The 15,747-nt window shown below is 47.3% G+C and overlaps 2 protein-coding genes across 2 annotated transcripts; one reads left to right on the top strand and one right to left on the bottom strand.

Annotated features, from left to right (window-relative positions):
* Positions 1-3,659: 3,659 nt before the first annotated feature.
* LOC147256854 (small integral membrane protein 26-like) lies at positions 3,660-7,470 on the top strand. Its single transcript, XM_086210496.1, has 2 exons — positions 3,660-3,911; positions 4,660-7,470. Exons 1-2 carry the CDS (start codon positions 3,788-3,790, stop codon positions 4,824-4,826), a joined length of 291 nt encoding a protein of 96 aa, XP_086066622.1. The 5' UTR covers positions 3,660-3,787; the 3' UTR covers positions 4,827-7,470.
* A 926-nt stretch (positions 7,471-8,396) lies between these two features.
* On the bottom strand, positions 8,397-15,419 carry LOC147256853 (uncharacterized). Its single transcript, XM_086210495.1, has 6 exons — positions 15,267-15,419; positions 15,037-15,177; positions 14,846-14,926; positions 14,626-14,756; positions 14,289-14,538; positions 8,397-14,111 (listed from the first exon to the last, which is right to left on the bottom strand). The coding sequence occupies exons 1-6, from the start codon at positions 15,348-15,350 to the stop codon at positions 12,573-12,575; spliced, it is 2,226 nt and encodes a 741-aa protein (XP_086066621.1). The 5' UTR covers positions 15,351-15,419; the 3' UTR covers positions 8,397-12,572.
* Between the last annotated feature and the right edge of the window lie 328 nt (positions 15,420-15,747).

Raw genomic sequence — 15,747 nt, 5'->3', positions numbered from 1 at the left:
CCGCTCATCCTTGTCCCAGCACGCTTAAAGACAAGGGGGCTTCTTCATCTTTAAATGTTACAGAAAGGTGGGATTGAACGTTTGTCTTCATGAGCGATCGCACTCATCCTCCGACCAGCGGGAAGCTTTTCTGGCTGAGGAGGGGCTGAATCCTCTGTCCCTGCTCCAGACCCCAACAGATGCAGTTCTCATGACAAGAAACGCATCAGGAGGCAACGACGGGCCTCTTAAAACGGACCAGCACGCCAACAAAAAGTGTTTGTCTTGCAATTAAGGACTTTTGAGATGGAAATTGTTCAGCTTTTGCGTATTGGTATTTACGTGTATTTTCAAGTGGCGTGGCCCTCTAACCAGTCACCTTCCAAAACAGTCTAGAAACGATGGAGCACAGTCAGATCCACCACAAAATGCTGCAATCTTAACACTGAAGTCCTTATTTGTTGGTTTATAATATAACCCAAAGAAAATAAACCTACAAATGATTCAGCTCTATAAATTCATTATCCACCCAGTTACATCAGAATGGAGAGAAACACAAATGTCACTGCATAATTTCACATAAAATCACTGATAAATGGTCTCCTGCTGCCCCCCTCTGGAGGGTGAGAGGAACTCGGTCACTGAGCCCAGGTGAGCGTCCGGTCCCTGAGAGGCTGTTAACACCTGATAGAGCTGAGAATCAGACGTAGGAATACACAAATACATAAAAAGTAGTTTCAAACACGGTGAAGGGTTACAAACATCTAACAACAGACAATAGAGACAAACACACCAGCAAAACTCAGAAAAGACATGTTTAAGGCTGAAGAAAATATTTAAAAAATTTTAAAAAAAGGCCCACAAGCTGAAATATAGATTTATATTAGCTATCTAGTTTGGTGTGAATGTCCACAATATCATATGAATCTTAAATTTTACCCCATGTTTAAGTTTATGTCTGCTATTTTATTATTATTATTATTATTATTTTCAATTTGATATTATTTGTATTTTTTTTCCGGTATCTTTCATTATAAGGTATCCTTGGGTTCCCAGAAAGGTGCCAAAAAAAAGAAAGAAAAAAGAAAGTATTATCAGCATTATTTAAAGTTTTAAAGAGTGTGAACACAACAGATTCAAGACGAGACTTCACACATTCCTATTGCAGTGGGTTTGGTAGATACATCTTGACAAATATTCCATCTTTCTCTCATTCTTTTTTTTTCCCTGTTGTTTGCTTAGTTTTCTACAAAACATTGCAGCCGAGGTCATGTTTTTGCTCCGCTCCGTCTCGGCTGCTTCCGGAAGCTTTCACGCGTACTTCCGGGTTGACTGTCAGTTTAGTCGTAGCGTAGGGAGGACAACCCCGGCGGGAGAGGTGTGGGGAATGATTAGGAAAATGGGAGGGGATAGGAGGGAGTGGGACTACCCAGTGATGACAGCAGGGGGGGAGACAGCAGTGCCAGATAGGGAAAAGGTGGAGATGATGGATACATAGTGAGGCTAATTTAACAGAAGAGGAGAGGAGGGGGAGGGGGAGGGGGTGACTTTGGGCAAGCATTTAGGGGTGTTGGACAGGAGGGAGGATATGGGTGGGATTATGGATGATAGGTTCACGATGGCAGAGTTGGTGAGGGCTATAGGTAGGGCTAAGCACACGGCTCCAGGGGCGGATCAGGTGGGGTATGTTATGCTGAAGCACTTGGGTGAAGGGGCACTGGAGGCACTGCTGGGGCTGTACAGTAGGGTCTGGGAGGAGGGCAGGATACCAAGGGTGTGGAAAGTAAGCAGTGGTGATTCCGGTTAGGAAGCCAGGGAAGGATCCCACTCACCCTTCAGGGTACAGGCCCATAGCCCTTACCTCCAACCTGGGTAAGGTTATGGAGCGGTTAGTGTATGTGTTGGGGGGGGGGGGGTAGCTGGGTATCAGATTGGCTTTAGGAAGGGTAGGAGCACTATGGATGCAGTGGTGAGGTTGGAGAATGAGGTTAGGAAGGCTCAGGTAAATAAGGAGTCAGTTGTGGTGGTGTTTTTTGATATTGAGAAGGCATATGATATGATGTGGAGGGAGGGGGTGTTAATTAAACTGCACATGCTGGGGGTAGGAGGGAGGGTGTTTAACTGGGTGAAAGATTTCCTGTCTGAGAGGGTGATACGGGTTAGGATAGGGTCTGAGGTGTCAGGTGAATACACAGTGAGCAATGGCACACCACAGGGCAGTGTAATTGGTCCACTGTTGTATAGTGTTATGATTAATGATGTGTTTTCACGGGTAGGGGGGGGGTGTAGGGAGAGCACTGTTTGCTGATGATGGGGCGCTATGGAAGAGGGGTAGGGACTTGTAGTGGGTAAGGTACAGGAGGCTATAGATGTGGTGGTTGAGTGGGGCCATGAGAGGGGGAGCAGGTTCTCAGTAGATAAGACGCAGACAGTGTTCTTCACTAGGAAGAGGGATGTGGTAGGGAGCTAGAGAGAGTGGGGTCCTGTAAGTATTTGGGAGTAGTTTTTGATAGTAAGTTGACTTGGGTGGAGCACATTGGGAGGGTTGAGGGCAGGTGTAGGAAAGTGATGAATGTGATGAGGTGTTTGTCAGGTAGGGACTGGGGGGCTAGCTTGGCACTAGATTATGGTGTATAGTGTTATGGGTGTATAGTGTATGGGTCGGCTGCTAAGTGTCACTTGCGGGTTCTGGATGTGGTCTACAATAAGGCACTGAGGGTGTGTTGTGGGGCACTAGGGACGACACCGGTGGCAGCACTGCAGGTGGAGATGGGTGAGATGCCCCTGGAGCTAAGAAGGAAGCAATTAATGGTGAGGTTTTGGGCTAACCTGCAGGGTCACTCAAGGGTGCATCCAACCAAGAGTGTGTTGGATGAGTGTTGGGAGTAGGGGGGGGGGGGCACAGGGAGCACTTTGGGAGGATAGGGAATGTACTGGCTAGGGAGCTAGGAGTAGGGCACATTAGGGTGAGTCAGTCAGTGGTGTACCCAGAGATGGCACCGTGGAGGATGGAGTGGCCAGAGGTGGACTGGTGTTTGTTGGAGTTGAGGAGGAAGGGGGAGGGGGAGGACTTGGTTAGGGCTCACAACCGGTGTATGAGAAGGGTGTATGGTGGATGGGAGAAGGTTTATACTGATGGATCGATGGACATGTGGCAGGGAAGGTGGGACAAAGAGTAGGAGGGTAGGCACTTGTATAGGGTTCAGAGGAGTGTGCGGCCTAGAGGGTGTAGGGGTGGAGGTGGGCAGAGGCGGGAGGAAGTAGTGAAGGTGAGGCTGAGGCTGGGACACTGTGGGCTGAACGGGACTTTGAAGGTGTTAGGGAAGCACGACACAGGGCTGTGTGAGGGCTGTGGTGAGGAAGAGTCCGTAGAGCACGTACTCCTGAGGTGTGGCAGGTATGAGGTGGAGAGGAGGGTGATGAGGGACAGGTGGAGGAACATGGGGAAGGGTGAGATCAGTCTGGAGGGAGTTCTGAGGATGGAGGATAGGGAGAGTGTTAGGGTTCTTTTAGAGTATTTGAGGGATACAGGACTGTATGATAGGATTTAGGTTTAGGGACTGTGTTTAGGATTTAGAGGTAGGATTTAGGTGTAGGGGTTAGAAGTAGGGAAAGATGGTGTTCCGCGATGGGACCGAAGAGGGCGGTAATGCTCCATCATGTTGGTTGCCAACCGCCGTAAATACCGAAGAAGAAGAAGAAGAAGCCTTGTCATGGCGGCGCCCTGACAGCTCTAGGTGAAACCAGCTGTACATCTGCGGCTTACTTTATTCACGAATAAATCCACCGAGCAGAGCAGCCCGCGGTGATGACGGTTAAAGAAGTGTTCAGGTGGAGCAAACGAGCGTCCATCGTTTACGCCATAGGCGTCTGGACGATGTTGGGTTCCTACAGTTATTACGTCTACACGGGTCGCTTCGACGAGGAGAAACGTGAGTCCCCGTCAACTCTTCACATTCCGGCCCAACTGAAGTCAGGCGACCAGTTGAGCAGCGTTACCTTCTGTCACCGTAAATCGACAACTCCGTCGTGCTGGTCCTTCACGTTCAAGCATTCTCCCTGTCGCGGTGCTAGTTAGCATTAGCAAGCTACTGGGTTATAACGGAACTATTAACACCATACTGAGGGTTTAAACAGATATAAAAAGTTACTGTACTTGTACTTTTCTATTCTTGAATTATTTTGTTGATAGTACTTAATAATTATGTTGTAGTTCATTCATGACATTATGCCCCCCCTCTGTTTTTAGTACATAATTACAAAACAGAATTATTGAAAAGCAAATGGTATTAATGGGGTCTGTAGCAGCAGATATGGGCCATTTAAAAACACCATCATATGTCATCTGTTCAGTGTTGACTCTCATCTTATTTATTATAAGGAAACAGTGCAGTCAATATGTGTTTTACAGGTTTCTCCTCCTTCTTTATGAGGAAAAAAGCAAATTGTGCTTTTTGAAATGCTCAGTATTTCTATGTGTTTTGCAAATATGCTCAACAATGTAAACATAACTTTGTATTTATACAATCAATGCCTTCTTCTTTTGCCTATTCAAAAAACAAACTAAATAAAAGTGTTGTACTGGAGCTATCTCGCCGCATCCATGGGCACTTGGCGAACACATTGCAGCCTCTGCTCAAATATCTCATGATTCTCAAGTGCTGCCTTCTGTCCCACCAGCTCAGACTCAAGAGGTGCAAGAAGATCCCAAGCAAGTCGTCTACCAGAGTGGAAACCTCAAAACTATCATCACCTACAAGGAAGACTTTGTGCCATACACTGAAAGGATCTCCAACTTCCTCCAGTCCTTCAGCAGCGGGCCGGGGACCGAAGACAAGGACGAATGAACAGCTGCATCTCTGTTTGAGACGCACGATGAACGATGAACTGTCCTGGGAGGATCTTACTGTCACGAGCACAGGAAATGCAACTGCCTTCCCCCTGTGCAGCCATAAGAGAGCCGCCATTTGTGTTTAGACGCTAGTAAGTCTGCCACCAGCCAGACTTGTACCATGAAACGATAAACAGCATCGTTTCATGGTACAAGTCTGGACTAGGTCCCTGTATACTGTGTATATTCGTGTCAAACTGTCTGTAATAACTTCTGACAAGCAGCTTTCAGAGGAGGCGGGAACGACGCTGGGCGGCCTCGAAACACCCGATAGAACTGAGCTCACATTTGAAGACGTGTGACCAAAAATACTGTGTGTGGGATCTTCAGGACATCAGGGGGCTGTCCACTGGCCGCACTGATGCCACATCCTCGTCATCAGTCGTCCGCCTCTCAAATGGCTCAAAAGTTCGAAAACAATCCGGGTCTTCGTGGGTTTGAGAACCTGCTGTCAGCTGAGAGGAAAGTTCTAACAGCAGGAGAGCTCCTTTGGTTTCTGGTCAGTCAGGGGGCGTCAGGTTTCCCTGTACAGCGGCTGATGTCCCAAATCTGCCTTGTGATGAATTGTTTGTATGGTTGATGCAGTTGTAGTCCATCACTATGGATTTGACTCCTGAGATAGAAGTTTATGAACCCGAAAAATGCTCTCGATGCATGAATGGAGTAAATGAAACTGAGAGACGCGTACGCCACCATCGTGGGCTTCAGTGGCGAGCTGAGACCAGCTGACGGCTGGTTAGCTTAGCGCAGTGGGAAGGGTTAGCATACCTGCACACGTAGCAATAGCAAGTACCACTATACTGGACTGAAGTGATGCGACTGGGTGTGATAGTAGTCGTTGATCCACAAGCAAAAATGTATCAATTATTCATGTCTTCATCTTTTTAATATCCGAGTCCGAGACGCTACAAGGTTTGTTATCCTGGTGGTGTTTAATGTTTAGCTCGGGTCACCGTAACTTTTATGGTTTGGCACAGTTTGGTAAAGCATGTCTGGGATCGAGGCCAGGTCTACGCTGGGGCAAGAGGGGGCACTGCCAACTAGCCTACTGTTTTCAGACACCGTCGGCTGCTGCACGTGGGCCCTGCAGGGAACGGTCCTGGCTCCGTTCCTTTTCACCCTCTGCACTGCAGCCTTCTCCCACCACACACCCACCTGTCACCTGCAGAGGTTCTCTGACGACTCTGCAGTTGTCGTCCTCATCTAACAGCTGCAGAGAGTCCAGAGAACTGACCCAGGACTTCCTAGACTGGTGCCTGAGGAACCGCCTCCAGATACACGAGGGGCATAGAAAGCCTTCCAACATAATTATTATTATTATTATAGTGAATGTGCTAAATGTTGTGACCATTAACGCCACGACAGTCAAATGAATCCAATAATCCCCAGTGTTCCCTCCAAGGAGAACGCCCCTCTTGAGACTCTAGCAATGACTGCTGCTGACACAGAGGACCCTGCTGATCCACAGAAGAAGAAGAAGAAGAAGAAGAAGAAGCTTCTTGAAGGTCACCACAGACGAAGCTGCTGCACATCCTCAGCAACAAGGCCAGGCCGTAGCTCTTGAGTTGCAGTCCTGTCTCCTGTCAGAGACACTGGATGCTGAGGAAGACCCACTGAAGTGGTGGGGGGAATTCCAGAAGCTCTGTCCTTGGCTTTCCAAGCTGGCAAGGGAATATCTGTGTACTCCAGCCTCAAGCGCTGCTTCTGAGAGGAAATATGGTGCCACGTTAGCGCTCTTCTCCAAAACACGACCATGTGACGCCATGCTCTTTGATTGAGTGACTGTCTTGATGGTCTAGTCTGCAATGTTCTTTGAGTAATTAGTAATTAGTTACTGTCTGGAATTTATTTGGTAGTGTTTGCAAAATTTTTGAGGACATGAATCTTTCAGTACGTTCTGTTTCAGTACAATAAAATATGAGGAAGTTCATTTTGTTCTTAATCACTTCTATTTCGTCTTCGTATTATTCGTCACGGTGAATGGTATTTTTATTTTTATGTTTTATTCTATTTTATTTATGATACATATTCATTTTGTAATTTATTTTTTAATTGTAATGTATTTACATAAAAGCAATTGTTTGTGTTTACGATCAGTATGTACTTCCTTTGTGTCACACAGTGGTGAGGTTGTCTTGTCCTGGGTTTGTTTTGTCCTGTCATGTCCTGTTTTATTTTGAAAAGTAACTCGTCTTTTTGCAGGCCACTTGCCCTTCCTCATGGAGTTGAGCCCATTGTTGTTGATGTTTCTCGAACTGTCACATCGGTGGATTACTCAGAACAAGAATATCTCTGGTCTAAAAATATCAGACCAAGAATACAAGATTCCTTTATTTGCTGATGACGTTTTAATTAGTTGGTCAAACCCCGAAAATTCAATTTTGGAACAACTTTCATTCTTAGATGCTTTTGACTCGGTCTCAGGCTATAAACCGAACATCCAAAAGTCCCAAATACATACTTCAGTTCCAAATGTAGCCAAAACATTACCTCTAAGATTCAACTAAAATGGGGTCTGGAACATATGAAGTATCTGGGAGTCAACATCCCAAAAGATTTGTCAAAGTTATACAACTTCAGTTTTGATCTACTAAAATAAAAAAATAAAGGAAGATACGAAGAGATGGAATCTTATTCCGATACTAAGTTTTGAATCTCAGATTGAGTCGGTAAAAATGAACATCTTGCCAAGGATACGATAGCTACTCCAGACCCTCCCAGCTGAAATGAAAGATAAACAATTCAACGAATGGCATAAATTATTATCGCGCTACATTTGGCAGGGGAAGAAAAGACGAGAACAAGGTTGCAAACTCTTCAGTTGTCAAATAATGAGGGTGGACTGGCTCTTCCCGACCTAAAAGATGATTATACATCAGTCCAGCTAAGGATCCTCTTCTGTTGGTGCGTTTCAGATTACGAAGCAAGATGGAAGGAAATGGAAGAGAACATATCGGGGACGAAGCCAATTCAAGCAAGACCAGGGGGTGACAGACTCATTAAATGTTGATCAACCTATCACTGAGAGCACGGCTGAACGTTACCACGAGAGATGACATGTTAAGAGGAGGTAAAGATCCTGAAATGGCGCTGCCCCGACCTTGGGATGGGTGAGCCGGGGTCTCTCCTCTGATTGTACCTGGTTCAGCCAGACAACGCTGAAAAGCTTCCAGATGTTGAAGAGACAACACAGTCTCAAACAATCGTGACTTTTTCAGGTTTCTTCAGGTACGCCACCACCTAGAGAGCACAACAGTTGATTAAAAGTGTTGATCAGTGCTTATGGGACAGATTCCATGCTTAAAGTCATCTAAGACTTTACAAAGGCCTGCAGGACATAAAAATGGTGAATTCCACATTCATAAAACAAAAATGGGACTGGGAAACCCACAGCTGCCTTTAAGAAGATACCTGGATTAAATACTGAGGACATCGTGCTCAAACTCATGGCTGGAGGTGTCTCATTAGGTATGTCATCACCCCGGCTCAGCCTGGCCACCATACAGGATCTTCTAACTGTTGGAGGTTGTGTCGTTCCCAGGAAGCCAATCATTTGTTCTGGGTCCGAAAATTAACATTTTCTGGCACAAGGTTTATTCAGAACTAGTAACTATATTTGGAACTGACATGACATTTAAGTGGGGCTAACTCCTTTTTGGACTTGGACACTCAGCTGATGTGAAGTCCATCCATCATCATCGTCTTCCGCTTATTCCTTTCTATTAAGGAGCAGGGGGCTGGAGCCTATCCCAGCATCTACGGGCGAGAGGCAGGGTTCACCCTGGACAGGTCGCCGGTCCATCGAAATCATAGAGAGACGAACAACCATTCACACTCGCATTCATACCTACGGTCAATTTAGAGTCCCAAAATTGCATGTTTTTGGACTGTGGGAAGAAGCCGGAGTACCAGAAAGAACCCACGCAGGTACGGGGAGAACATGGAGACTCCACACAGAAAGATCCCGCGCCCGAGCCGGGACTCAAACCCGGAACCTTCTTGCTGTGAGGCCACAGTGCTGACCACTGCACCACCGTGCTGCACTCTGACGTGAAGTGTGAAGAAAAAATATTTATTTGGGACACTGAGTCTAGCTGCTAGAGAAGCAATTACAAAGAAATGGCTCGAACCAGACGACCCATCTACTGATTGGGACGCTATGATCTACAATGTGCTTGTAATGGAAAGAACCACTTTTTCAATGAGGCTCCAACAATCCAAATTCAATGACGCCTGGAAGCAATGGAAAATGTGCACTTCCCTGAAACGCCCTTCTTTTGTTTTAGCTTCTTTTCTACATCAGGTTGTACTTGATTAATTAACAACTTTGTTGTAACGTGGTAACAGACAAAAACAGCCCATGTTCATGTTGTGTTACTTTGTAAAATGCTTTGTAAAAGGAAAAGCAATAAATAACAACAACAAAACAAACAAAGCCACAGTCATGTTGCTGATGCAGTCCCGTGTAACGAGGAGCGCTCTGACCTGTACACAGAGAGACAAAACTACAACTGCACAAACGCGTGGCGCAACACAGGAGAGCCACAACCACAGACCAGGACTCAGCAGTCCACCTCCCCCTCCAGGAGAAGGGGCCGTCCTTTCAAGACCACAGGGTGTGCGTTCAAGCCAGAGAGGACAGATGGTTTGAGAGAGGGGTGAAGAAGACGTTGATGTCGAACGAGAACGTCCATCTTTGGACAGAGGAGGGGGCCTCAGGCACCACCTATTACCCACCTGCAATGCCGTCCTTAGATCTTCCCCAGGAGGAGCAGCCAGCGTTCACGCCTTCACTCAGGTGACCTGAACGAGGTCAGGAGGAACCCACGCAGGAACAGGGAGAACATGCAGACTCCACACAGAAAGACCCCGTGCTCCAGCCGGGACTCGAACCCGGAACCTTCCTGCTGTGAGGCGACAGTGCTGACCACTGCACCACCGTGCCGCCTTCGCCTGATTCGTCTTGTTAATTAACAATATACATGTATGTTAGCAAGCTGGTTAGCCTGGGAGACACCTTTCAGACAGAGAAGCTGACTGAGCTGTGTTGCATCATGGGGGATGTTCGCCATGCTGGAAGGTGGCGTAGTAAGCAGCACTGCACCGTGATCCCGTCTAAGATGAGAATCAACGCTAGCAAAAGGAGGGGATTCACCTGGAGAAGCGAGCGGTCTTTACCACTTCCTGTAGGTACGTGGAGTCACCGTCTCTATAATTCCACTGATAAAAATGATCCACATTTGTTGATGACAATAACATGCATGGACGCTTCAAGGGCTTTTTCTGAATTGCAGACTTCAAGAAAGACGACAGTAGAAAAGTTTAAAAGGCCAACATGTCTGCTGGACAGTGTGAAGACCTTGACCCCCGCTTACTGGGATTACTGGAAACAGACCAGTTGTTGACACTACTGGTGTCAACAACTGGAGGCTGGCAAGTCAACATTGCAGTTGGAGGAATTCATTAATGGAGAGTCTTAAATGTGAAACAAGACCAGCTCCCGTCCTCTGGGACTTAAACTCATGAACCTAGAGGACAAGGACAGGGGACAACAGTGACCGAACCAGATTGGTGCTGATACCAGTGTTGTATATTTGACAGTGATGAGCTCATCGACCGCTGAGGACGTGGTGAAGCACCTGAGAGGCGTCGTGGGAGGAAACGTCACTCTGCCTGAGCCTCTGGTGGAGTTTGGATTTATTTTATTTGACTGGAATCTTCTTGTTATGGTGAAAGACAGAGAATATAAAATATTGGAGGGTAAAAACAAAAACAAGCTTCAGTGGGACAAAAACTCTGGATATGTTACCATCAATGACCTGCAGAGGAGCCACTCAGGGATTTATTCCATCGACTCAAGAAAAGGACATGTTTTTACGACAGCGTATGAACTCAAAGTATACGGTAAGTCGTTGTTAACATGTTACCCTGGCTTGGTTTCAACCTCTGGTTTAAGAGAATAAGATTCACTGGAGAAACTGGAGTAACACTGGCCACCAGGATTCTACATCAAACTTCCATTCACTGAAAGTTTCCAGTCGTGCTCGTGTGTGGTTTGAGAGTTTACACTGTTTTAGATGCTCCCAGAGTTCTGAAGAGCAAATTTAACCTCCAAGGTCTTCGTCGTGTACATAAACCAGAACATGTGAAGGGTTGAGAGAAGCAGACGTCCACGTTCAGAGGAAATCTGAAGATCATCACCCTCTTAAACTCATGACCTCAGTCACCTTTTGACCTTTTTGCCATAAATCAACTCCTTAGGATATTTTGCCTCCAGTTTTTTTGTGTTTTCTAAACAACTTGAAAAAAATGACTTAAGAAGCTGCGATCTGCTGCCCAAACCAATGAACGTATTCTTTACAATGAATGAATGATCAGCAGGTGTACGGAGTTCTCATCATAGATGAATCGCCATCACTCAGCGCAGGACCATGTCTGAAAGACTGACTTGCAGAGAGCACATCTGGCGACTTTCCAAATCCTCTTGGCAACTTTTATTGTGAAAACCGACTAGCAACAAATCTGGAGACTTTTCCTGGTACCGGTTTCCCAGCTCAACACACAAAAAAACCCAGTATTACAAGAAAATTGGTACAGTAGAATAATGTGGAGTTTTTGTACCGCTGTTTTTTTGGATTTTTTTTTTATTTTGACATCCCTAACAGGAATTTATTAAAGTTATTTGAACACACACACACACACACACACACACACACACACACAGAGGGCACTTTTTAATACGACGCAAAAAAAGGGCTGGGGCTCAAGCACCCCTACGGCCCTTAGTGTGCTCGTGCCTGGATAGAAGCAGACGTCCACGTTCAGAGGAAATCTGAAGATCATCACCTTCTTAAACTCATGACCTCAGTCACCTTTTCACATTTCTTTGCCTAAATTTGAGCCCAGCACACTCCTCATCACACAGCCAGGTTTTAGAGACAGAGTGGGTCAATGCCATTGTCAGATATGAGTTCATTCACTAACAGCTTTTGGCGTCAGAGATCTGATATTTAATAATAACAGCTCCGTCCAACGTGGGATGGATGCCGTCCCTCCTAATCAGACCAGGTCTCCCCCAGAAGGTTTTCCAGTTCTCAATGGAACCCACTTGGTGTGCTTGGCGCCACCTCGACTGCCAGCGGTTGAACGATGACCAGTGACTAAACTCGCCGTCGCCGCTCCGATTAGGCAGGGGTCCAGAGACTCTACGGAGTCCAACATGGTCTTGGCAAATGTAAACACCGGCTCAGTCACAAAACTTTGAGCAAAAGAACATTTAATGAATAAGGCATGAAGACAACATGAAATGATGAGTCAGCTGTGAGTCCTCTGAAGGTCTGCTGGGCAACAAGGATCTGGATCCAGGTAGTAGACCCTGCCCTGGCAGCTTCAGCCCCTGACCAGCTTGATCCACACGTCTGCTGAATTCTTGTTCCTGAAACAAGCAGCTAGTGAGAATAATTTGAAAGCATCTCGGGGGGCGCAGTCGAGGTACTTTTACACACCCCTGAATTCCTTATGTTCCATGACCGGTGGGTGCTTGAGCCCTATTTAATTATTCACACTTTTCCTGGGGAGCCCCCTGGACCCTCCTCAGACCCTGGACCCTCAGACCTCCAGAACCATTGCCTTATAATACAGGACTCATCAGAGAACCAGAATTCTTGATCCACCAGTGCAGCCCCCACCCCAGGCTGGGTCATCAACGTCTGATGATAAGGGCTGCTACAGCCACAGGGATCAGGGTCAACCCCAGACAGATCCCAGCTGTTTTCCAGAGGGACCTTCGCTTCACTTCTGGCACTGCAGCGTCCTCCAGAGGTTCAGGGGCTGTTTGAACAGGTCCCGCCCCCCCTCCGGTGGTTGGACGTCTCCCCCTGTGGTCCAGTGACTGCTGCATTCCCTCATTGTCCAGGTTGTCCTCCTGGACTTCGGCTTGGTGAACCCCCACCTGTGTGTTAAGCTCCTCCTGGTGGGTCTCTGCCTCCTCAAGAGCCGTCTCACACCTGTTCCTGACCTCCTGGCGGAGGCGGCTCTCTTGCAGCTCCTTTTCCAGTAGAGCGTTTTTCCGCCTCTCCACCTGGAGGTCAGCTGCCAGTTTCACCACACAGGCCTCCAGTGTCACCCTCAGGTTCTCCTTCTCCCGATGAAGAGAACGCTCCCTCTTAGCTGCGTCTTCTCGCACGGCCTCGATCTCTTCAGTCATTTTGAGACGGAGTGTTTCCATGTCCGTCTTCAAGCAGAGGGCCTGGAGCCTGTACTCCCTGGTTCTGTCCATGGTGGACCTCAGTCCAATCTTTTTCGGAATCCATTGGAGGTTCTGAAGCTTCACCCTCCTGTTTTCCTTTCCCTCGTAGTCGTCTCCAACCAGGTTATATGACGGTGAATGCTGAGAGTCTTCATGACTGTCTTCATTGCTGGTCTCAGCATCGTCTTCATCACTGGTGTCTTGACTGGTCTCCTCACTGGTCTCCTCACTGGTCACCTCACTTTCTTCATCATTGTCTTGATCTCTGTCCTTGTCTTCATCGCGGTCTTCATCACCATCTTCATTACTGTCCTCATCGCTGTCTTCATCGCGGTCTTCATCACTCAAATCATAGCTGGTCTCATCATCATCATTGTCCTCATTGCTGTCTTCATCGCGGTCTTGATGACTCACTTCATAGCTGGTCTCATCATCATCATCATCATCATCTTCATCATTGTCCTCATCGCTGTCTTCATCGCAGTCTTCATCACTCACATCATAGCTGGTCTCATCATCATCATCATTATCATCATTGTCCTCATCGCTGTCTTCATCGTGGTCTTCATCACTCACATCATAGCTGGTCTCATTGCTGGTCTCATCATCATCATCTTCATCATCATCCTCATCGCAGTCTTCATCACTCACATCATAGCTGGTCTCATTGCTGGTCTCATCATCATCATCTTCATCATCATCCTCATCACTGGTCTCAGTCTCATCGCTGTCTTCTTCACTGTCCTCATCGCTGGTCTCATTGCTGGTCTCAGTCTCATCGCTGTCTTCCTCACTGTCCTCATCGCTGGTCTCATTGCTGGTCTCAGTCTCATCGCTGTCTTCCTCACTGTCCTCATCGCTGGTCTCATTGCTGGTCTCAGTCTCATCGCTGTCTTCAAACCAAACACCCCCATCAACAAACGGGTGGGTCAGGATCAGCGGCCATGACAACCTCTCCTGAGGGTCTCTGGTCAACAGACCTCTCAGGAAACTCTGTAAAGGAGACGTCACATGGTCACGGTGAGCAGGACGATACACTTTTGTTTGTCCTAATTAGCGGCACTAAGCATCTCTGGCTGTTAACGTTAGCTTGTGTTTGAGCAAGCTAACGCAGTAGCTAGCTAGCTAGTTAGCAGCGGAGTATGCAGTATAAGAATGTAGCTGTTGTACCTTGCAGCTGGCGCTCATTTTGTTGGGCCAGTCAACCGCGCCTTCCAGGACGAGCTCCTTCAGGTGGTGTATGGATTCAGTGAGGAAGGGGAGCTCCCCAGTGTGGAGCTCAAACAGGGTGCAACCCAGAGCCCAGAGATCAGCAGTGTGATCATAGGGCTCCCCCTTCAACCGCTCAGGGGACATGAAGGCTGGGGTTCCCATCTGAGACGTCAGCTTCATGGTGGGCTTCCTCAAGACGCTGGCAAACCTGAGACAGAACGGCATCACATATAAACACACTCGTAGATGATGACGCTCACAGCCGTGTTTTCCTTCAACGTCCAAATCTTCTTACCCAAAGTCGCACAGTTTCACCACGCCGTCGTCCCCCAGCACAGCGTTGGCCGTCTTCACGTCCCGGTGGATAATATGGCGTGAGTGTAAGTAGTGGCACGCTGACAGCAGCTGGCAGGCAAACCTCTGGACCTTGGAAGAGGGAGAGAAATGCAAATGTTGATGGGGTGAAGTCTCAGTGAGTGTCATGTCCGGCGTGACTGTGTGTAAAGAAGGAGTACCTGGTGCTCTGGGAAGGTCCCACGATCCTGAAGGGCCTGGAGCAGGTTGGAGCCTCCAGCGTACTCCATCACAAAAACAAGCTGTTGACACATTGGAGAGATTTGGTCACACAATGAGACGATGGTGCAGCGGATCGAGGATCCGCCTGAGAGCAGGAGGCATTCAGAGGCAAGATTAATGGCTATCTTACATATTTTTTCATTTCGAAGTTGCTAAACAACGTCACAATGTTGGGATGGTGGATTCTCTTCATAATGGTCACTTCCCTGTTGAGGAGTCGGATCTCCTGATCTGAGCGACCATCTTTCTCGATGAATTTCAGAGCTACAACCTGAGGGACACATGAGAGCAGATGTTGACACGGGGAACTAAATTGATGACAACAGTCCGTCTAATCCTATTCCAGCTAAAGCTTCTTACTCTGCCAGTTTGTGTTTCCTTGGCCCTGTAAACTTGGCCGAATGCGCCTTCTCCCAGCTTAACCAGTTCCTGATAGGGAACCATTATGAGTTGCTGGTAAACTGGTAGACTGGTTTGTGTTTGCAGAGAGTAGGAAACGTGTTCCTTTACACTCCGGTGTCTTTGAATGTGTCATCCTAAGATCACTGGCTGTTGTCAGTGATGTTGTCAGTGATGTTGTCAGTGATGTTGTCTCTGATGTGTTCTCTGATGTTGTCATCTTGACTTAACACTGAGATTGGCTTCTGTCATCTTCACTGACACCAGAACTCTGGCCGTACGCCAGCCTGCCCCCTCCCTCCACATTCACTTTCACCGGTGGCGGCTGAACCATAGAGGGCGCTAAGGCGCCGCCCCACCACTTTACCTTCATTAAGACATGAACAAAATTAAGATAAAATGAATGGCAGGTGACAGGAGTTCTCTGTGTGTCAGAGATGGT

The sequence above is a fragment of the Aulostomus chinensis genome, chromosome 8 (genome assembly GCF_037954235.1).
Source record: "Aulostomus chinensis isolate RoL2024-O1b breed Wild chromosome 8, RoL_Achi_v1.0, whole genome shotgun sequence".
Taxonomy (NCBI): domain Eukaryota; kingdom Metazoa; phylum Chordata; class Actinopteri; order Syngnathiformes; family Aulostomidae; genus Aulostomus; species Aulostomus chinensis.
The sequence above is the reverse complement of the archived record's forward strand: the minus strand, read 5'-3'. Positions and strand labels throughout refer to the sequence as shown.